General features: G+C 41.7%; 1 protein-coding gene across 4 annotated transcripts in view; it reads left to right on the top strand.

Moving 5' to 3' along the window:
* Window positions 1-23,241, top strand: part of INTS8 (integrator complex subunit 8) — a 220,343-nt gene that overhangs the window by 33,783 nt on the left and 163,319 nt on the right. For all 4 annotated transcript variants that reach the window (XR_004538293.1, XR_004538292.1, XM_033933169.1 and 1 more), the window contains exon 6: window positions 15,672-15,723. Coding sequence is in view for 2 of the 4 variants with exons in the window: in XM_033933169.1 (XP_033789060.1) it covers window positions 15,672-15,723 (52 nt within the window). In the remaining 2 variants the exon portion in view is untranslated. The remainder of the gene's footprint in view (window positions 1-15,671; window positions 15,724-23,241) is intronic.

A 23,241-nucleotide genomic window follows, 5' to 3' on the forward strand; every position in this document is an offset into this window, starting at 1 on the left:
CAGGCTTTAGTGAGGGTTTTTTGAGGAGGGGTGTGACAACGGAGTGTTTGAAGCCATCAAGGACAGTTGCAGTGGATAGCAATAGGCAGAGGATGTGACATATGGGAGGGTTGACAGCGGGAGAGATAGCGCGAGTAGGTGAGAGGGAATCAGATCAGAGCAGCAGGTAGTGGGTTTGAATGATGAAAGAAGATGAGTGGTTTCCTTGTTACTGATCTCGGAGAATGAGGACAGGGTGGCAGGTGTTGGGAGGTTAGCAGAACGGGCAGATGGAGGGAGGGGAAGGGGAGACAGACTGTTTGAGAGCTACCAGTGAATCTTCTAGATCAGGGGTGTCCAACCTGCGGCCCCGTGAAGTATTTTGTGCGGCCCTGGTCGAGGGCAATGCAGTGTTTTCCTCTGCTGCCCCCGGGTGTTTACTGTCTTGCCGGCTCCCTCCTCTGTCTTGCTGCAGCATTTATTCGTTTGTGCGGCCCCAGAAACATTTTTTCGGCCAATGCGGCCCAGGGAAGCCAAAAGGAGAAATTGAAGGTGGGACAGGAGGTGAGGGTGCTTTGAATAGGAAGTTTAGTGTAGTAAAGAGACAACGAGGGTTGGAACTAAGAGAGGTGGTTAAGTGGGAATAGTATTCTTGTTTAGCAAGCGAGAGGACAGACTGGAATATCAGCATGAATTTGAAGTGTATGAAGTCAGTGTGCTCATGGGATTTGAGCCAGAGATATTTGGTGGAGCAGGCACAGGAGCCAGCCAGGGTTGGGGTTTGGCACACCTAGCAGGGCATGAAATTGGAGGAGCAAAGGTATCTAGAGCAGAGGAGAGGATGGTATTATAGGAGAGGACTGCTTTGTTGATAGTCTTGTGTGATATAGTAGTTGAGGATAGGGATGAGACAGCGGCAGAGAGGGCTCCTGGGTCAATAGCTTGAAAGGTCTGAATCTGTTGTTGCCTAGCTTTACTTTATTTGATGACATGCCTCACCATTAACTAACAGAATATAAACAATGCATATACCTAATAGATGATTTTAATATGCCGGATGTTGATTGAGGTATCTCTATTGTGGGATCTTCTAGAAGTAGGGAAATGCTAGATTCTCTGCAAGAACTGTTCCAGCAGTTGGTAATAGAACGCATGTGGGATGGGGTCATACTGGACTTAGTGCTTACAAACAGGGAAAGTGTTTCTGATGTTACAGTGGGTGATCATGTGGCATCCAATGATCACTGCATGGTACGATTTAATATTGAGATGGGTATAGAGAGGGCTTATGCCTCTATGCAAACAGAATAGTCCTTGATGCTTCTGTAGGCTATTACTTGCTCACCACTGTAAAGTTAAAAGACAGCTGATACACAAGAATGCTATTGCTTTGGCCCTGCTCTCTGGCTCTTATTTATTTATTCCATTTTCTATATCGTTCTCTCAGGGGAGCTCAGAACAGTTTACTTGTATTTATTCAAGTACTCAAGCATGTTTCCCTGTCTGCCCTGGTTGGGCTCACAGTCTATCTGATGTACCTGGGACAATTTGGGGGATTAAGTGACTTGCCCACAGGAAGCAGCATGGGTTTGAACCCACAACCTCGGTGCTGAGGCTTTAGCTTTAACCAGTTTGCCACAGTCTCGCCTCTGCTTTAAAGTCTTTCCTCTGCAGGTGTTTTTTTGTTGTTTTTTTTTTTGGGGGGGGAATGAATGGATATGGTTAAAGGCATTATTTGTATCCAGTGGTGTACGGGCATCCACCCCAGGTGCAGACCATGCTGGTGTCAGGCTTTCCTCTTTGTTGGGTCCTGCTAGAGAGGAAGTCCCGACATCGGCAGAGCAGCGAGTTAAGGCTGCCAACAGAGAGAACTCGTATACCTCCAGGCCTGTCTTCTGAAGCAGCACTGGCAGTGCCAACCATTAGAGGCAGAACTCTGAACAGGCGGCAGAGAGAAGCCCTAGTGAAGCAGGCCACAAATAGCCTGCTTGACATTGCTTCTTTTTTTAAAAAAATAAATCTTTATTCATTTTTACATCTTACAACAAGTGTATCAATAAATTGACAATTGAAATTAAATACATCACTTGAATTTCTGTCATATTTAACAATAATACATAAAATTTAACCCCTTCCCTCCCAACCCTACCATACCATATGCAATCAAATATATTGCTTCTAATGGTCAGCCACTACCACCGCTGCTGCTGCCGTTGGAAGCCCGAAAGAGTGTCATATCTCACGGTTGGGGTGTTGGTCGGGTCCAGAGGTGCTGCACAGGGGGATTGGAGGGAGGGATGGAAAGCTGTTGCACAGGGGAATAGGAGGGAGGAATGGAAAGCTGCTGCACATGGGGGGAGACAGGAAGAATTGTTGGACATGGGCTGGAGAAGAGGAAGGGAGATGCAACAAAGAGGTAGAAAGGGATGAGAGGGAGAAATCCTGCATATGGTGGAGGGGAGGGAGATGGAGAAGGAGAAATGTTGGACATAGGGTGGAGGGCAGGGAATGATGGTGCATGGGAAGAGAGAAAGAAATGTTGCACATGATAATGAAGAGGAGCAAGGAAGATATGCTGCATGGAGGGGAATAGAGAGGTTTGACCCAGGGCAAAAGGCAGGGAGAGAGAGAGAGAGATGGTAGACAGTGGGAAAGAAACAAAAATGTTGGATATGGCAATAGAAAGGAAGGTACAGAGATGGAAGATGAATGGTGAGCACGGAGAAAGAAGAAAATGTCAAATGGACAGAAGACCCTGGTGAATGAGATAACAGAAGACAAACAGAAACCAGAACCTGGGACCAACATGATTTGAATAATAAAGTAGCCAGACAACAAAAGATAGAAAAATAATTGTATTTTCTATTTTGTGATTACAATATGTCAGATTTGAAATGTGTGTCCTACCAGAGCAGGTGTTAGGTCCTAGTTTATGCTCGCTGTCTAAAAGAGAGAAAAAAACTCTCTTTTTTGTTTATTTTGTTTACACCATGTTTACACCACAGTGCCGGCATGGGGTTGGAAAGGTTGTAACCCTATGTAATGTTATATTGTAACACTGTGAATATTAAACTGTAACCCATTCTGAGCTGTCTGGGGAGGATGGGCTATAAAAATAAAATAAACAAACAGTTACTAAAAATATTTTTTTATATTAGGGTGGGGTGTTAAAAAAATGATCAGCCTTGGGTGTCATATACCCTAGGTACGCCACTGTTTGTATCATAGCAGACTAGCATTTTTCATTGTTTTAGCACTAATTTTAAACTGACTTTCCAGTAAGGGTCATATTTAAGTCCTATGAAAAATATGAAATGCAAAAGGTCTGCAGATCAGTTGCTTGCAGAGGTTTTGCACTCCACCATCTCCATCTCTCCTACCAAGAATTTATTCCTGTGCCTTCAGAAAGGAAGCACAACCAAATTAAAACTATGCAAGCCAAACCACCTAGTGTACAAGAATCTCTCGGCACTTTTAACAGAAGGTTTTGATAACCATTTTTTCTTTCCTGTCTTGGATAGAGTAAAATATGTTCGGAAGAAATTATAAGAGTGTATGAATAAGATAACAGGCTGGATGCATGAGAACAAATTAGTTTTGAATTTTGAAAAAGACAGAAGTGATGTTTGTTGGGAATGATGAATTGCTGTTAGATTTAAGAGAATTGAAGGTGCAGGATGTGACTCTCCCTATATCATCTTATGTTAAGATGTTATGGGTATATTTAGATACACAGCTCTCTTTGCAGACACAGATTATGCAAGTTGTTAAGGGTGCTTTTTTCCAGTTGAGATTATTGTTGAGGGTAAAATCTATGATGTCCATATTAGATTTTCGGACTGTGGTTCAGTGTATGGTGATGTCCAAGCTCGAGTTTTGTAACTCTTTGATGGTGGGTATTGCAAAATTTAAAATTAAAACACTGCAGGTAGTGCAGAACGCTGCAGTGCAAATGATTACAGGTGTAGCTTGGAATGATTATATTATACCAACACTGAAAAGTCTGTATTTGGTTACCAATTCATTTAAGGATTGAGTACAAAATCTTGACAATTGTACATCAGATGATTTATGGGGTGAAACCTTGGTACCTAAAACGGATGTTGAAACAGTAGATACCTCCCAGAAACTTGAGGTCACACTCCACTATGAGGTTATTGATTGAAGCACTAGGTGAAACTCGTTATAAAAACACGTGAACAGCAGCAATTTCTGTTGCGAGTCCACATTTATGGAACGCATTGCCAGGGTCTTTGAGATTGTGCAGAGAGAAAGTGTCATTTAGAAAGCAGTTGAAAACTTTTTTATTCGTTAAAGCTTTTTATTAATTTTGATGATTAATGTATTTTATAGTTTGTATTGTGTAAACTTTTTATTAGCATTATGCTAGTTTTTATTGAATGTGTTTTTGAGATTTTGGAAGAACAGGACAGGATGATGTTTAGTCTTATAATATGTCTGAGTATATTTTGATTATAAATGTTTTTATTGTAACCTGTCAGGCATTAACTGCCTCTTACAAAGCCGCGCAGCAATGGCCCGGAAGCCCTTTAAATCTCTATGGGTTTCGGGGCCATTAGCGCAGAGCAGCCGCTAGTGTGGCTTTGTAAAAGAGGCCGTAAGTGGGGAAGAAATTTTTCAAATAAATTTAAAAAATTTTCTGTAGAATTTTTCAGTTTCTAAACTTGTGTAAGCATAATTTCTGGATTAAAAGTTCTAATTTCATAATCATACAAACAAACTGACTTCAAACCCTTTTGTCCCTTTTTACCTGAAACGTTAATAAGATTTTCTAATTCAATAGGAACGTCAGTCTTGAACTAGTAGGTTTATGCACCTTCACCCGCGGTGTGTGTGTGTAGAGAGCCTCATTTACATTTTTCCACTCCGCCTCCCTTCTCCCTGGGCTGTCTTATACTCCTCAGTTATTCCGTCTACATACGAGGTGGTAGGTGCCTTTCTATTCTGCTCGCATTTTTTTCTTTTTTATCCGGTCGAGATAATTTTTAGTGCTGCAGAGGCTCCTGGTCGCCAGACATTTCTAGGGAGAACACAAGACTTTCAGGTCAGAAGTCTGTAGTCAAGGGGCTGCCTGCATTGCAGGGCACCCACTTGGCCAGCCTGCACTAATAGTTCATGAGCTAGGGAACTGGTCCCCTTGGGAATAAGGCTCACCCCAGGTTGTGTCTACAGTGGACTTGTGCGCAGGCTGAACTACTCCATGGTGGTTCTCCAGGATCAGGCCTGACTGTATTTCTTCCCCCTAGCATGCACGGTGAGGGGCTGAAGTCTCTTTCCCGCTGGAGGGACTGAGAGGCAGTCTGAAGAAGCAAGCAGTCTGGTTTCCAGGCTTGCCTGAAGTAGAGGTTCTCCCCTTCAGATGGCTGCAGCGTCAGCCTAGGCAGCATCCAGCACAAGTATGGCACAGTGTGTACAGGACTGACAGCCCACAAAACAAAATCGGGGGTGGGGGGTTGTCTCCAAAAGTGTGTGGGGTTTTTTTTTAGGGCCAAGAGCCAGGGATTCCACCCCTAAAATTGCTGATTTTTGAACCCCAGTGTAGCTCCCACGGGCCATTTTTAGCACCAAATCGCTGCTGTGGTGGCCATCTTTGGATTTTATGGGCCTCGGGGGAGGGTTTTGGAGTGGAGGGTAGCAGCGCTGGTGGCCTCGATGTGGGGAGTTTGGAGTGAGAGCAAAGCAGCAACAGTGGTCTTCAGGGGGGCTCGAATATAAACATACCCCCATTTTGGGGGCCAAAAACTTCAGTTTATATTCAAGTACCACCGTATATACAATAGTTAGCCCTATTTATACTGAGAGTCTACTGTACCTTGCAAAAACCCAAATAGTAGCAACATTCCATGCTACCAATTCAGGGTGAGCAGTGGCTTCCCTCATGTCTGTCTCAATAGCAGATTATGGACTTTTCCTCTAGGAACTTGTCCAAATCTTTTTTTAAAACCACCCCAGTTGCCTGAAGTCCAATACCTTTCTCCTCAACTATTTCAGCTAACAAACCCAAAAGGAAAGCATAAGTAATGATGCTATATACTAGAAATTCTTTCAAAACTCAGTGACTAAAAAGACACTTGATAATGACGAAGTGAACACACTAAGACAAAAACATTAAATAATATTAAGTGAGTGTCAAGGGTCCTCAGTTAACATAACTCAAACAGGACAATGTCTGAAATCAAGAGTTGTAGATTTTTCTTTGATAATATACATAGGGGGGTGGGGAGATTGGAAGATAAGATGTAGCAAAATTGAAATTTTGAAGGAATATGATAGTTTTAATGATTGTATAGAAAGATGGGAGGGGGGAGGGTTTTTAATTATTTTACATATTAAGAATATAATGTTTGATATTCAAGTGTTATACGATAGTATTTCATGTTGTTCTTTTTGTGCACTTGATGTAAGCTTGAAAAAGAATAAAGAAATTAAAAAAAAAAAAGAGTTGTAGATTTTCATTAACCCAAACGGGTAACTTCTTTGTTTAGCATCCCAGGACCTCTTGATGTAAGTGAAGTGAGTAGAAAAGTGTGTTACTGTGAAAAATCAAAAAATATGTATCAAATAAATCCAGTCTCTTCACGATTAATATCCAATTAAAAAAAGGCATTGTGTATCATTCCAGTACTTATCCGTATTATAAATCATCTCAGAAAGTAATCTTTCAGCACCATCTATATCAATGCAGTCTTGTTATGGTGTATCGTATTCAGATTAGCTTGACAGAGCTCCAATGCGCCATTTTTTCATTTTTGGTATCCTTTTCTGGAAGCTCTTTACAACAATTGAGCCGGGTTCACATTCCCGAAGAAGGAGGGGGGTCCTCTGAAATGGAGTTCTGTCCAAGCCTTCTTGGCAGCTGGAACTTATCTTTTCCCTTCAAGGCTCGGGGGTTAGCAGCTTTATAAATCAGTGTAGGCTTTATCATATGGCTTACTTCGTTTGCACAAAGCAGCTAGGTTAGTCTATCCCTTTCAACCTTAAAGCCTTGTGCTTGTTTATCCTCTTTTTTTTAATGAAAGTCTTCTGTCACATTCTCTTCCAGAATACAGCGGTTTCATCAGCATTGAATGCCTTCTTAGGTTCATATCCCTTCTTTTCAAAAATTTCCTAAAAAGGTGGCGGGTAACCCTCTAGCTGCCTGTTGGTTGGCAGATGCTGCTTCTCCTGTCACTTTCACATTATGTAGGCCAGTGTTTTTCAACTTTTTCAATCCAAGTACCAAATATCAACTGAGTACCCCAACCACTGACCGCCCCAGACCTGACCAAACTCTGCCCCACACCCTACCCCTATTACTAATTGTAATGCAATTTCTTCCATTCATTTTTCATGTACACACAATATACACAGCAGATATAAATTCTCAAAACTGACACATGGTGCAACTTCCTCTTTCATCAGAGGTGGACCGGCCTAGGAAAGGCCTTGAGGCTGTCTGATAGAATTGCCAACTAAATTAACTTTGGCGGCAGCTGTGGGGGGAAGTCAAAAGCACACAGTGAACTGTCGTTGCTAGTCTGGGGGAGACTGAGGAGAGAAGACGAGGAAGATGGGAGATACACGTTGGCAGAAGGAAGTTGGGAGACATACAGCGCTGGTGCCGTGTACCCCCTCACAATGGAACATGTACAGCTTGTTGAGAACCTCTGACATAGGCCATACCTGTGCCAGAATTTATCAAACCATCCTTAACTGGCCTGAAGTCCTTAGATTGCAAAAATTCCTCTTCCCTTTTCTTCAAGTTATCATTCAAAGACTTTGCCGTTCCTCTTATCAACACAGAGTTTATAGGAATGCTCTTCTTATAGCAATTCTGCACCCACATAAATGTTGCAGTTTCCATACAAGAGAGATTGCTATCTCTCACAACATGTAATATCTTCACACCCGCTAGTATAGCTGCAGCAACAGCATCACAGATTGGCCTTTCCTTCTTCTTTATGTACCTTATGGTAGATTCTTTAATGACATAATGCTGAGCAACTGCAGAGTCTGACTTCACTCTACAAAGCATGACCAATAATTCAATCTTTTCTAGTAAGGTCTTCACTTTTTTTTCCTTCTTGGGAGCACTTTTGGTGGCACTAGGAGCCTTATGCTTTGTATCCATACTGCAAATATGGAGGGGAAACCTGACCTGTTCCTGAAGGAGAGGAAATACCAGATATGTTGAAGTTAAATTTTGTTAAAAGAAAGTTAAGAGTTCACTTTAGAATGCCACTGTCTTTCCAAACAAAGCAGCTTTACAAAAGAAAAAAAAACCAGAATTTGGTTATTGTATGAAATTTAGGCACCAGAGTAGACTAGTATTGGACAACGCCCCTGGACTTCATACAATATCTCTGGTGTAGCTGCAGCAAAACTCAGTCACACACTTCTAATCTAATCTAATCTAATCTTAGATTTATATACTGAGTCATCCTTAAAAAAATAGGGCTCAACTTGGTTTACAACAATTTCTTTTTTTTTTTTTTTTTTTAATCTTTATTCATTTTCATATCTTACAACAAGTGTATAATAAACAATCAAAAAAATAAAATAAAACAAATCACTTGACAATCTTACTTATAATCATTCAAGTATAAAAGAATCCCTTCCCACCCCCCCATCCATTAATAATATATCAATTAACAAAAACATATTTCCCAATAATAATAATAATAATAACTTTATTCTTATATACCGCCAACAATCTTGCGACTTCTAGGCGGTTTACAATGAAGAGAAACTGCACAGACATCGAATTACAGAGTGTAGCAGTGAATATCTGATAGTAGCAACAATAAAAATAATAACAACAGTTTATATACTGCAGGACCGTGAAGTTCCATGCGGTTTACAATGAATTAGAAAAATTCCATAAATTGAAAGGAACATTCATAGTTAGAGATTAGAGGTTAACAGTTTACAAGATCTAATTTGGGGAGGGATTGCGATGGGGGCTATTGTCCTGATTCGTCACCTAGGTATTTCGAGAACAGGTATGTTTTTAGGTGTTTCCTAAATTCACCATAATTGTTTGTGTGTGTAATTAGTTTTTCCAAGTCTTTGCCCCATAAGGCTGCTTGGTATGATAGAAGTTGTTGATGGTGTCTCTTATATTTGCATCCTCTGGCTGGTGGGGAAACGAATTTCTGGTGTGCTCTTCTCTCTGTTGGTTGGGAATGAGAAGAGGTCTGTTATATATTTAGGGGCTAGACCGGATAATACCTTGAAGCAGAGACATCCCAGTTTGAACTTCGTACGTGCCTCCATTGGCAGCCAGTGCAGGAGTCGGTAGGAAGGGGTTATATGATCGGACTTCTTCAGGCTGAAGATCAACCTGACTGCTGCATTTTGTATCAGTTGTAGTCTCTGCATTTGCTTCCGGGTGATTGCCAGATGGGTAATGTTGCAATAATCAAGGTGGCTTAGTATTAGGGATTGTACCAGAATTCTGAATGCTGAAGCGTCGAAGTATGCTCTAATGGACCTAAGTTTCCAGAGAGTAAAAAACCCCTTTCTGACTAGGGAGTCCACATGGTCTTTCATAGTTAGACCTTGATCCAGTATTACCCCCAGAACCTTCATTGTAGGTTGAATAGGGTAGTTAAGATTGTTAATGCGTAGTGGTGTTGTGGTGATATGTGGGTGTGGCGAGGCTATGAAGAATTTAGTTTTATCTGAATTAAGCTTCAGTTTGAATTCTGTGGTCCATTGTTCCATCAGGTTTAGCGCTTCTGTTGCCGTGGGGGTGATTTCGGAGGGTGACGTATTAAACGGGATAATGATTGTAAAGTCATCCGCATAACTGAATACTTTTATACCCCGTTGGGCCAGCTGCATGCCTAGTGATGATATATAGACGTTAAAGAGTAGTGGGGATAATGGAGACCCCTGTGGAATGCCTGATGGGTTTCTCCATGTTTTAGAGAGGTTGCAGTTGAAGCGTACTTGATAGGTGCGGGTCGTAAGGAATCCTCGGAACCAGTCAAATACCTCACCTCCGATGCCGATTGCGTCTAAACATTGTAGCAATTTTTTGTGATCCACCAGGTCGAAGGCCGAGCTCATGTCAAATTGCATGATTAAGGCATTATGGCCCTTGCTGAATAAGTTGCGTAAGTATTCTAGGGTCGCTGCAATCACCGTCTCAGTGCTAAACAGAGGTCTGAAGCCAGACTGGGTTTCATGTAGTAGTGAGAACTGATCAAGGTAGTTCATCAATTGGGTATGTACTAAACCTTCCATTATTTTTACGAAGAATGGAATGGATGCTACCGGTCTATAGTTGGTTACGGATGTTAGGGATTGTTTACGATTTTTTGGAATTGGGGTGATTATAATGTGACCGTTATTCGTTAGGAATTTTCCGTTTTTGAACTTATTGGTCAGATAACTCCACAGTGTTAGTTTAAAGTCTAATGGGGCTGTTTTCATAATGTTGGGGGGACAGGGATCTAGAATGCAGTGTGATTTAGTGTACTTGTTATAGAGTTTTATGAAGTTATTCCATTCTAGATCCTGAAAGGAGGTCCAAAACATATCCACAGGTATTTCGTTTTCATGTATGTTGGCTATTTGATGTGCAGGTATGCTGTTTGTTGGGCAATTGTTCCTTAGGTTCTTAATTTTTGAGTCAAAGTGTTGAGCTAGATCGTCTGCTGATGGAAGTTTTATGTCGTGCATGGATTGATTGTGGCGTGTGGTGTCGAATAAATTTGTAACCAGGTTGAACAGTTCTTTAGTGTTGAATCCTTTTGAACTCATATTGGATGTATGAATTTTGGATGAGTAGAATGTTTTTCGTTTTTCTTTTATCAATTGTTTGTAGTCCTTTATGTTGGATCTCCAAATGTTCCGGTCTGATATTTCTCCTGTTTTATTCCAGATCCTTTCTAGTCGTCTTACTGATTGTTTCATGTTTAATAATTCGGAGTCGAACCATTTATTATATTTATTTGAGCGGTTTGTTCTGTTTCGTTTAGGGGCTATTTTATCTAGGATGGATGTGCTTGTTTTCATCCACTGTTCCCAGAACTCATCCCCTTCATTTATTTCCTCATGCGATTCATAATGTGCCCAGTATTCCTCTGGGTTGATGTGGCCCCTTGTGAGATGTTCTTTTTTTATCTTTGGGTGAGTTTTTTCTTTTGGTTGATTCCAGATTAAGTTAAAGTAGTAGGTGAAATGATCGGACCAGATGTCGTGGTACCATATACCGTCGGATATAGAAATAGAAGGATTTAGGATCTCTTTTGAGGACATAGCTACCAAATCTAACTGATGGCCTTTTTCATGAGTTTGTGTGGATGAAGGGAGATTGTAGTTGAGTGAGGATAGGAAGTTTTTAAAATCTTTCGTGTCAGGATTGTCCTCATTCTCTAAGTGTATGTTTACATCTCCTGCTATAATATTGTAAGACGGAGTAATTGAATTATGTAGAATGAATTCGTAGAAGTCCTCTCTGGCCTTTGACCAGCTTTTTGGCGGGACATAAAATAGAATACAGGAGAGGTATTCTTCTAGATTCTTATTACTAATTTTGCATGCTAGTATTTCTAATTGGTTGGTTATCTTGGATTCTACTAATTCAAGTTCAAGTTCTTCCTTAAGGATGACTGCCAGTCCTCCCCCTCTTCTGTCTTCGCGGTTTAACATGTGAATTTTATAGTTATCTGGCATTAGGTCGTTTAGTATTGGATCTTCTTCGGACAGTAGCCATGTTTCTGTTAGAAAGAGGCAGGCTAACTGCTTGTTGATGATCCAATCTTTGATTAAGAAAGCTTTGTTTCTTACTGATCTAGTGTTGAGGTAGGCGCAGGGAACAGAGGTAGTTGTGATGGGTAAGGTGAGTGTAGTGGTTTTGATTGGTTTTATTTCCCTTGTTCTTTTTTTGGTGGTACGGTGTGGTCTACCGTTACTTGTGATTATTTTGATATGATTTACTCTTTCTTCCTGTTGGTCAATTGGAAGCCTAATGGGTGTGACAGGGTAATGAACGGAGTGAAGTTTTGGATAGAGCGAGATAACGTTCCTAACGTTATTGCTTAATAAATAGATCAATAGGATCAATAAGAGCTTCATGTTTGCTGGTTGTTGTAATTGGTGCTAATCTTTGAAAAAGGTCGGCTTTTCTGTGTCGGGAGGGGGGCGGAGCGGGGCTCCCATGCTCCTCTCCTTGCTGCAGAAGGGCCGGCGAAAGAGGCAGGTTCCTCCGGTGCTAATCTTTGAAAAAGGTCGGCTTTTCTGTGTCGGGAGGGGGGCGGAGCGGGGCTCCCACGCTCCTCTCCTTGCTGCAGAAGGGCCGGCGAAAGAGGCAGGTTCCTCCGGTGCTAATCTTTGAAAAAGGTCGGCTTTTCTGTGTCTGGAGGGGGGCGGAGCAGGGCTCCCACACTCCTCTCCTTGCTGCAGAAGGGCCGGCGAAAGAGGCAGGTTCCTCCGGTGCTAATCTTTGAAAAAGGTCGGCTTTTCTGTGTCGGGAGGGGGGCGGAGCAGGGCTCCCACACTCCTCTCCTTGCCGGTCTCTCTCTCGGTCTCTCTCCCCCACCTTGGACTCCCTCACTTGGCCAACTCCTTCCCTTGTGGCTCCTTTAGTCAGGTCAGACAGGCAGAGTTGCTCTGAAAAGTGGAAACGATGTGAAAAGTCCTTTAGTTGGAGAGGAGACTGCATGGTAGAGCTGGGCACATGGCCTGGAAGCTATTTTTTTATGAAGAGATGCTGCAGCACGATGATCCCTAGGAGAAAAAAGAGAGGGAGACATGGTTCCAGTGCTGGTACAAGGGTAAATCTTCTGGTTTTATAAAAATCCCACCCTACCTATATCTTATATAATAACAAGATGGTTAAGGTGTCTGATCATTAGAATATGTAATCAATGGCCCCCAAATCTTTTTAAAATTATGATAATTTACTTGCTGTATAGCAAGCACCCTCTCCATTTTATAGATATGACAAACTGAATTCCACCAAAAAGTATAATTAAGTTTAGTATAATCCTTCCAATTTCCAGTAATATGTTGAAAGAGGTTTACAACAATTTCTAAAAGGGATAACATTACAGTCCTTAAAAATTATTGTTTAAAAAACATTGAAACGAGACAGCCGAGCCAAGATGGCGTTGGGAGCACGCTGAGCTGCGCCACTAAGTTCCTCTAGAACTTACCAAACTCCAAACTTACCCATTCGCGTTGCTTTCATTGCGATTGGAAAGAGGAAAGATCCTTGCAGTCAGTACCTCCAGCGACCGCGACTCCGAGTCAGTTAGTTCAGATGACTTTGGAGGGCTTGACTCGACGCGCAACCCAGATGGCACAGCCAGCTTCAGGAGAAGTTCCATTTCAACGGAGGTTCTTAGCGTTGAAGGGGCTTCGTTTAGCCCCGAAGTGAGACAGGCAACCATCCAGTCTGGAGGTTCCAGCCCTGTGCTGCAGACAACACTGAGGTCCCAGGAAGTGGAGGAGCGGCTGGGAGATCCCGTCGGGTCGAAGTACAAGCCAGAGATCTAACAACGATCTCCAGCACAGAGATTGGAGAAGGAAAACCCAGGGAAGAAATACCATCATCTTTTGGAAGGTTGGAAAAACCAGCTGTCGTCAAATTAGAAGATGTTTGGAGGGCAATAGAGGGTAATGGACTCCAACCTTAAAAAAGCAGTTGAAGGAAGGATTGTGGTAGTATCAGTGCTAAATCCTGAAGGAATATGGTGAGACTATTCAGAAGCATGAGAGGCAGATTTCTCAGGTGAATGATCTTCATAAATAAATAGACATAAGTAGACATAAATAAAGAGAGATATGTCATTCAAAAAAATTTAAGTATATTGAAAATTATCAAAGAAAAAATAATTTGAGAATTTAAAACTTTCCAAGGTCACCAGTAATCTCAGCTATTGAAATGGTCCGTAAATATACACGTGAAATTTTGCTTTTGCTTGGAGAAAATCTACCACCAATAGTGAGAGCGCAATATTTGACCATTGAAGCTAAGCCAATTAGCTCTACACCAACAGAAACTGAGATGTCTGGAGCTGAAATTAACTTAACAAACTTTTTGGAAAATTCTTTGGAAGTTATAATGGAAAGGACCACTCTTATGGTGACTTTTGCACTTGAGTTTGACAGAGACTTAAGACTTATTTTCGGCATATCAATGATCAATTTATGGGCTCAAAAATACGTATATTTCCTGATCTTTCACAAATATTGCAACGTAGAAGGGACTTTCTGGTCTATCGTCCAAGAGTCACTTCATTAGGTGCTACATTTGTACTTAAATATCCTTCAAAATGTTGTATTACTTATTTAGGTAAAAATTTTCTTTTCTTTAAGCCCAAACAATCATTAGAATTTATTGTGGCTAGAGAAGGTGGGGAGATCATAATTGGCTCTGTTCCCATCCCAAAAGAGTAACGTGAACTGGCTGCTGACAGTACCCTCTTTGTAATGCTTCCATGTAATGAGATTGTTTTCTGTTTTTTATTTCTTCCTTTTATTTCTAGTTCTTGACTCCAAAAATATTTGTGGACTAAATAATGATAGTTTTCTTTCTTATTTTTTATAATGTTAGGAATTAATTTCCCTATTTAATATGGTGAATCTATATTCAAGTGTGTAAATGATACCTGTTTGATTAAAAAATGCTAAATAAATTTAAAAAAACCCAAAAACAAATAAACATTGAAACAACATGGTTTTTAAGATTTTTTGGAAGACCTGAAGTGAAATACAAGATCTTATTTGAGAAGGTAGATCATTCCAAAATGCAGTTAATAAAAATGAAAAAGAATGAGCCATTTTACTGAATGATCTGTTATGTTTAACACAGGGAAAGGAGAGTTTGTATGTATGAATAGTTCTGCAATCTGAAAATCTTGAGGGGGGTGGGGCCAACCACACTCAGTTGTTCCTCGTAGAATTCACAAGAAGCTGACCTGGGACAGTTTTTTCCCCTCTGGTGTAGCTGCAGCAAAACTCAGTGACACACTTCTCCAATGCTGGCATTTGCCCGAACACACTGAAGCAAAATTCATAGTCACATACTTCTCCTGCGTTGGAGTTTTCTCTCAGTACCCCAGGATGATGTCATTCGGGGGGGACGGGACAGAGTCAGCTTTGTTCTGGCCTCAATCATGCTCAGTTCCTCGGAGAATTCCCAACAACCTGACGCGGGTCAGTTTTTCCCCCCCTCTGGTGTAGCTGCAGCAAAACTCAGTCACACGGGTTCTCTGATGCTGGCCTTTGCCCAACCATGCTGTAGCAAAACTCACGGTCACACACTTCTCCGACGCTGGCCTTTGCTCAACCACTCTGCAACAAAGCACACAGTCGCACACTTTTCCTGCGCTGGACTTTTCTTTTGGCACCCCAGAATGATGACACTTGGGGGGGCGGAGTCAGTTCTGTCCCAGGCGAGATTAAATCGTGTGAATGAGGCCATTGCAAAGTAATTGTGAATAGCCGAAGTCATGCTTGCTGAACCCTTGAATGTAGAGGGGGATCTGTTAAAATTTGTATCTGTGCTTGGAATATATGTCATGAGAAGGTAAGATCATATCTGATTCCTTAAAATTTGTGTGCTATTTCTCTTTCTGCTAAATTGTCTAGAATCATTTTATTGACATTTTGGGGAAGGCATTTTACGTGCCAGCTTCCAATGCCTTATATCATTTTCCTTTCTTTCTAATTTTAAGACTGAATCAGATACAGCAAGAAAAGGAGCTAACAGAAAGTATTTTGAAAGTGGTGAGTTGGAACTTTTTGTTTCTAATCCTCTTAATGTGAGCATCCTGAGCAAGTGACTATAGAACTCTGAAAGAACTGTTCCTAGAAGATATGGTAACATATCTCATCCCAGGTTGTTCGTGGTTCACCACAGGTATCAGCCAAGACTTACCCCCTGTTTTACTAAGGTGCGCTAACCGATTAGCGCATGCTAAATGCTAACACGTCCATAGACTAACATGCACGCGTTAGCGTTTAGCACACGCTAAATCGATTGGCGCACCTTATTAAAACAGGGCCTTAGTCTTTGTGCACTGAAACAGAAGCTTCACTCCTCTCACCCAGCTGTGGAGTTCTTTGTATGTCATTCATTGTCACATAACTGCAGTGAGACAAGGTTTTGTCTTTAGTTTGACCTTGACTTTGCACTGTATGTTTATCTTTGTGTAATGAAAATGCTGTTTGTAACCTGCTATTTTAGAAGTCTGTGTTAAACATTTAAACTGTTTTTGTTTTATATTTACTTATATGGAGCAATAATGCTAATTGTAACCGCCTCAAACACCGCTTGGTGAGAATTTGGCACCCTATAAGATTACATATTTCATAACATGTAATAAATAAAAAGAAGGGCAGTAGATATTTCCAGGCCTGCAAAAACCTCATTGCACCATAGCAGTATTCTTCATACAGAGGACCCATATAATTATGTGTCCTTGATTTATGCTGAAATGTGTATAGGACTGTAAAATTTTAATTTCAGTTGCTATGTATGTGGCCTTACTTTAGTGAAATTCTGATTCCTTTGGGTATTGGAGTACAGAACAGACACCCCAGAATCCTGTTACTGAGGCGGTGAATAGGGAATTGGATGATCGGAGTTTGGTGGATCGGAAGGCTTCCAAGATAGAGATTGGTTTCTCTTTCTTATCAGATGCTCTTTATGATCGCCTTTGGATTTCCTCTAAATCCATGACTCTAGCGGTGGCAGCTAGATATTCGCTGTGGCTCCAAGGTTGGTCAGTGGATGCAACCTCCAAAGCTGAGCTCAACAAGTTTCCTTTCAAGGGTTTTCTCCTGATTGTGAGGAGTTGGACAAGCTAGTCAAAAGACTGAAAGAGACTTAAGGTTCCCAGGCTGCTGGAAGACAGACCACGGTTTCCAAATAGGGGTCTGGCTTCTAGAGGCCAGTTTCCAGAAGCTAGATGGTATAGGCCGGATAAAGTAGGTGCTCCCCCCCCCCCTTTTTGTAGTTGTTTTAGCGGATGCAGTTTTTTGGGAGTTGTCACCAAGGAAGCTGGATCCCACTGCAGCCGCTGCAAATCGGCCAGCACAATTAAGTGTGTGTGGGGGGGTCCTCCCTCCCTCTGATTCCCATAGGAGCAAGGTTGCAAGAATTTTATCAGGGGTGGACCCAAATGACTTCAGATCAATAAGAGTTTGCTTACCCTCTGATTAATGCCTTTTTGTTCTTTTCTTGTTGAGCTTACTGGAAAATCAGAGTGGTCAGAGGTACGCTGCAAAGATATCTGGATTTGAAGGCAGTGATTCTGGTCCAGCCAGAAGAGTGTGGATTCAGCCGTTATTCCATCTATTTTGTGGTTCCCTAAAAGGAGGGTACTAAAAGGAAATCGTGCTCGTTGAGTAACTTCTTTTTGCACGGAGACCTTGCGGTCTATTATAGTGGTGGTACAGCCGGAGAAATTCCTCACTTCTCTAGATCTGACAGAGATCTCTCTACATATCCCCGTTCGATAGCCTCATCAGAGATTCCTTCATGTTGCAGTTTTAGGTCAGCAAAAACGAAAACTCTGTGGAGATGGTGATGTTCAAGATGCAGGCTTTATTTAAAAATATACAAATTCATAATCCACATAAAATATATCTTAAGACCCAACACGGTCCATGTTTCGACAATGCTGTCTTCGTCAGGGGTCCCTAAAAGTCCTGATATTAAAACACGTGCATTAGAAACTGAAAACAATACTGAGTCGTAACTCTGCGTGGTTGAGGATTCCTCAAAAGCGGAAAAGTTTTAGGTCAGCATTATCAGTTTTGTGCACACCACTTTGGACTGGCTACTGCCCCTTGTACCTTTTTCCGAGGTAATAGTGGTGGCCGTGGCAGCTCCTCACAAGGAGGATATTTTGGAACACCTTTATCTGGATGACTGGCTTATCTGGGCCAAGTCGTTTCAGGAAAGTGTCAGAGCTACAGACAGAGTGGTGTAAATTCTGCAATTATTAGGCTGGGTAGTTAATCTCGCCAAGAATTATTTTCAGCCATCACAGTCTCTGGAATATTTGGGAATGCTGTTCAACACATCCATGAGAAGGTTATTCCTGCAGCAAGCATGGATTCTCAAGCTGCATCTCCAGATTCAGTCCCTGTTTTGGTCGCAGAACCCACAGGCCAAGGAGTATTTCCAGGTTCTGGAGTCCATGGCCGCATCCCTGGAGGTGGTGAAGTGGGCCAGAGCTCACATGAGGCCCCTAAAGTCTGATCTCCTGTTCAGATGGGTTCCACACACACAGGATTTAGAAGAAAGAATTCCCCTATGAAGTTTAGTCTGCTGAAGTCTTTGGTGGTGGTTGGTAGAGAGTCACCTGTTGAGCAGTGTGAATTTACAACCTCCACAGTGGATCCTGATTACCATGGATGCTGGCCTACATTGTAGGTAGACACGGCTGTTATACTTATCGTGGCAAGGAATCTCCCTTCTGCGGTTAATATAGTAGCTGCGGCCGCCAGTCTCCCCCCCCCCCCCAAATGTATGAGGCAAGAGGTATGACCCATAGGAGGGGCCTTTGGTGCCTGGGCCAATCAGGCCTTAGGCCCCTCCCCAGTGCATCGCTGCTTCATTTCGACAGATAGTAGGAAGACCCGTCCAGCCGGTGAACTTTGAGGGGGGGCTTCGCGGGGTGGGGAGATCTTCTGGCAGGAGGGGTTGGGCACCCTTCTGCTGGCGATTGTCAGGGGGGGGACTGGCAGCCGCGGAAGATCCCTTGCTGCGATAAGTAGCGGCCGTGTCTAAAATAAACCCAGTTCTGTAACTGGCATCTGTAACATGGATGTCGGTTACAAAATCAGGTTTATTTTAGGCAGCCATAGGCCCGATTCTTTATAGGATGCCTGCCAGCTTCTGAGACAGAATGTCCTTTACAGAATCCTGTCCTTAGTGTCTTGAGATGTCTTTCTTCTAGAAAGCAATCCACTAGAAAATGTTAGCAAACCTATTTACAGTCTTTATCAAGTTTGAGGGCAGAGCCTTAAATTGCTTTTTGTGACTGACACTAAACCCAAATGTACTCTCTGTCTCAAAGTCAGAGCACAAAACGAGATCTGCCAAAGTGGGCTTATCACCACTTAAAAAGGAGCCTACTTCTAAGCCTAATGTTAGTGCAGTAGGTTGAGAACCAAGGTATCCAATTCAGTTCTGTTGCAGTTCTTATTGCAGTACCCGTATATAACAGGTAAACTTCTTTGAGTATATCTACAGAAAGGTGGTATATCGAGTTGAAAGGAAGTCCAGGCAGCGATGGAGAATAGCATGCTCAAGTATCCCTTTCCCTTAAGATTCATGAGAGGCCTCCTTCATTTATACTTACCATTCAGCCACCCACAGTGCTTTTTTTGAAAATGTACCCAAAGGCATATATATTAGACAAAAATTAATTAAAAAGCTGGATACTTAATATGGTATGTAGTCCACTCCAGAAAGAAGATAACAGCTCTTTTGCAGTCCAAAGAGCATAACACTTGTTTACCTTTATTGGCATGCTACACAGGTAAAAATACAAGTGTCAGAAAGTATTGCTGAGAACATGTTTAGGCCAGGGGAGGAAAATTACTCCTACAAATTGAATTAGCTCTCTGCAGCATTACTTTCTTTTAAATTTTAGCTCACATAAAAATGCAAGCATAAATACTAGAGATATTTTGTATCCTTTGCAATAATCAGAGCAAAATTTTACATGCATTAATTTTTGCAAATGAAAAATATCCACAGATTTCATGCCACAGTGGGGAGTTTGTTCTCTCCTTAATGTCAGGGACACAACTCTGTCAGTATCTCATTTCAGGTCAAAATTCTATAGAAGAGATAGTATTGCTACAGGCGAGGACTGTCTAGGCTCCCGGACAGACTTTTCAAAACCTGGCATTTGTCCAGATTTTGGAAAGCCCTGACGAGCTCCAGCCATGTCTGGAGGACCTTTGAGCATGCGTGGATGATGTCGCACACATCTGCGCATTCTCCAGGCCCTCCAGACACAGCTGGAACTCATCTGGAAGAAGAGAGGAGGCTTTGTGAGGGCGGGGCTGGAGGTGGAATATGATAACCCTAGATATAGAATCCTAATGCAGCAGCAGGTTTGAAAGACCCTTCTTCGAGGGGGCATGGCTTGGAGCGCGCACAACATGGTGGCTTAACCGCGACGCTCCTTGAATCCAGGCAACTAACTGTAAGGAATTGACTGTTTTGCTTCGCTCACCCGAGTTAAAAATAATAAAAAAACAGCGTCGGAAATGGCAGCGATGAGACAGGGAAAGTCCGAAAAGCCGTGCACATCGGGTGTATCGGCGAAAAGGTCAAAGGTTACTCCTGTGTCGCCGTCGAGTGTGCCAATCCCGCTGGAAACTGAAGATTTTACTGATAAATCAGATATTATGGCGGAACTCTTTAAAATCAAGCTAATGTTAACTGACAATGCCAGCAAAATTTCAGAAGTCAAAGAGGAAGTGCTCAGTCTAAAACAGGAGATCCAGAATGACAGGCAAAGGATGTCTGTGATTGAAGAGAGAGTCGAGCAGCTGGAAACTATCACACAAAAGTGTGAAGAGGAAAGGAAAGATGTAGCAGCCTTAAAAAATCAACTGGTGGATTTGGAAAACCGGGGAAAGAGAAAGAACATAAGAGTGCTTGGTTTAGCTGAAAATCTTGAAGGGGGAGATGCTATACAGTTTTTAGAGAACCTTTTACCTAAACTGTTACAGTTAAATTCTAAGTGGCCGTTAGAAATAGAACGTGCACACAGAATTCCTTCAAGAAAACCAGTAAACCAGGCTGGCCCTAGACCCTTGATTTTTAAAGTTTTAAGGTATCAGCAAGCTTTAGAAATCTTAAAAGTGGCAAAAGCAAATATAAACTTAAATTATAAGGGGTCTAAATTGATGTTGGTTCCAGATTTTGCTAAATACACTGCAAATATAAGGAAACAGTTTCTCACGTTCAGGCAGCAATTAAAAGAAAAAGGCTACATGTATGGCTTGTACTATCCGTCGACGATGAGAGTATCTACTGGGAATAAGTCCATGTATTTTCAAGATCCTGCAAAACTGAATGAATTTTTGGCACAAGAGGAACCAATGTCTACATGAAAAAACAGAGTAATAGGGAAGTTTCATCTGAAGAAAGAAGAAAGAAAAATGGGAGATAAAATGAATAAGAAGAAGATGGTTAAGAAGAAAGAAGAGGACAATGACTACTGATTGAACAGATTATTTTTAATGCATTTGAAACTTTTTGATTTAATTATTATAATATATTGGGTGCTATGACATAATCTTAATTTAACAAGAAATCAAATTATTTATGGAAATTATTTCATCCATATATATTTATGCTAATATCAATTGAGAGGAATGATAGAATTTGTTAAAAAATGATATAAAGATAAGGAATTTGAGTGAAGGATAATTAATAAAGAAGGAATTAATTTTAGACTTTTAATTAATTGATACAAAATATATACTTTATTCAACTACCTTTTCATATTGAATTTACTATGAATGATGATGTGTGAAAATGTTTAAAATGAATTTATTAATATTATTATTAATATAACTGTAGAAATGGGTATATCTAATTTACATAGTGAGTATTTAATATATATGGAATTAGAGCTAAATTTGAAATCTGTTAAATATATTAAAGGGGGTAATATATTAGTTTGTAGGGAGGATATGTTTATAATTTTATGAATCAGTTACATATAAATTTTATTTCAGTCATAAATTCACGCAGATATTAATTGATATGAATTACAAAATTTAATGGGATTTTCAAAGTAGGGATAATTAATTAATGAGCAGATAAAGAAATATGGGATTATAATTAAATTATATGATTATTTTTACCATATTTAGTAGATAACTATATTGAATCTATTTAGATACTTTTCTGTAAGAATGTGGAAATGAATATTAAATAACTGAGTATATAAAGATAAACTAATTAAATGAACATAAGAACATAAGCAGTGCCTCTGCCGGGTCAGACCAGAGGTCCATCCCGCCCAGCAGTCCGCCCCCGCGGTGGCCCAACAGGCCATGACCTGCCTTAATCACCAGAAGGGGCCCCCTTGCCCCCTAGGTTTTTCATCGAAGTCCTATCTTCCCATCAATGTCCTAACCCTCCGGCCTTGCACCTGCACGACCTGGTGAGCTGTCTATACTTATGCAACACCCCAGCACCTTCCTCAGTACCCCACGATCCCCTTTTCCCTCAGGAATCTGTCCAATCCATGTTTGAATCCCTGTACTGTACTCTGCCGGATCACTTCCTCCGGGAGCGCATTCCATTTGTCCACGACCCTTTGGGTGAAGAAAAACTTCCTTGCATTTGATTTGAACCTATCTCCCTTCAGTTTCTCCGAATGCCCCCTCGTACCTGTCGTCCCTTTTAGTCTGAAGAACCTGTCCCTGTCCACCCTCTCTATGCCCCTAAGTATTTTGACGGTCTCTATCATATCCACCCTGAGCCTCCTCTTTTCCAGAGAGAAGAGCCCCAGTTTATCCAGCCTCTCAGCATATGGGCAGTTTTCCAGCCCTCTTACCAGTTTCGTTGCCCTCCTTTGGACTCTCTCAAGAACTGCCATGTCCTTCTTGAGGTGCGGCGACCAATATTGAACGCAGTATTCCAGATGTGGGCGCACCATCGCTCGATACAGCGGCATGATGACTTCCTGCGTCCTGGTTGATATGCCCCTCTTGATGATGCCCAGCATCCTGTTGGCTTTCTTCGAGGCTGCTGCACACTGTGCGGATGGTTTCATGGATGGATCCACTAGCACACCCAAGTCTCTCTCAAGTCCGGTGTCTTCCAGCAATCTCCCCCCCCATTTAATACTCGAACAACGGGTTCTTTTTCCCTATAGAAACATAGAAACATAGAAAAAAGCGGCAGAAAAGGGCTATAGCCCACCAAGTCTGCCCATTCCAAGTATCCTCCCCCCCTGAGTTTACTCCCTTAAAGATCCTACATGAGTATCCCATTTTCTCTTAAAATCCGTCACGCTGCTGGCCTTTATCACCTGGAGTGGGAGTCTGTTCCAATGATCCACAACTCTCTCGGTGAAGAAATACTTCCTGAAGTCGCCATGAAACTTCCCTACCCTGATTTTCAGCGGATGCCCTCTGGTGGTCGAGGGTCCCATGAGCCGGAAGATATCATCTTCTGACTCGATGTGCCCCGTGATGTACTTATACGTTTCAATCATATCTCCCCGTTCCCTTCTTTCCTCAAGTGAGTACATCCGC

This window comes from Geotrypetes seraphini, chromosome 2, assembly GCF_902459505.1.
Source record: "Geotrypetes seraphini chromosome 2, aGeoSer1.1, whole genome shotgun sequence".
In the NCBI taxonomy this organism is placed as follows: domain Eukaryota; kingdom Metazoa; phylum Chordata; class Amphibia; order Gymnophiona; family Dermophiidae; genus Geotrypetes; species Geotrypetes seraphini.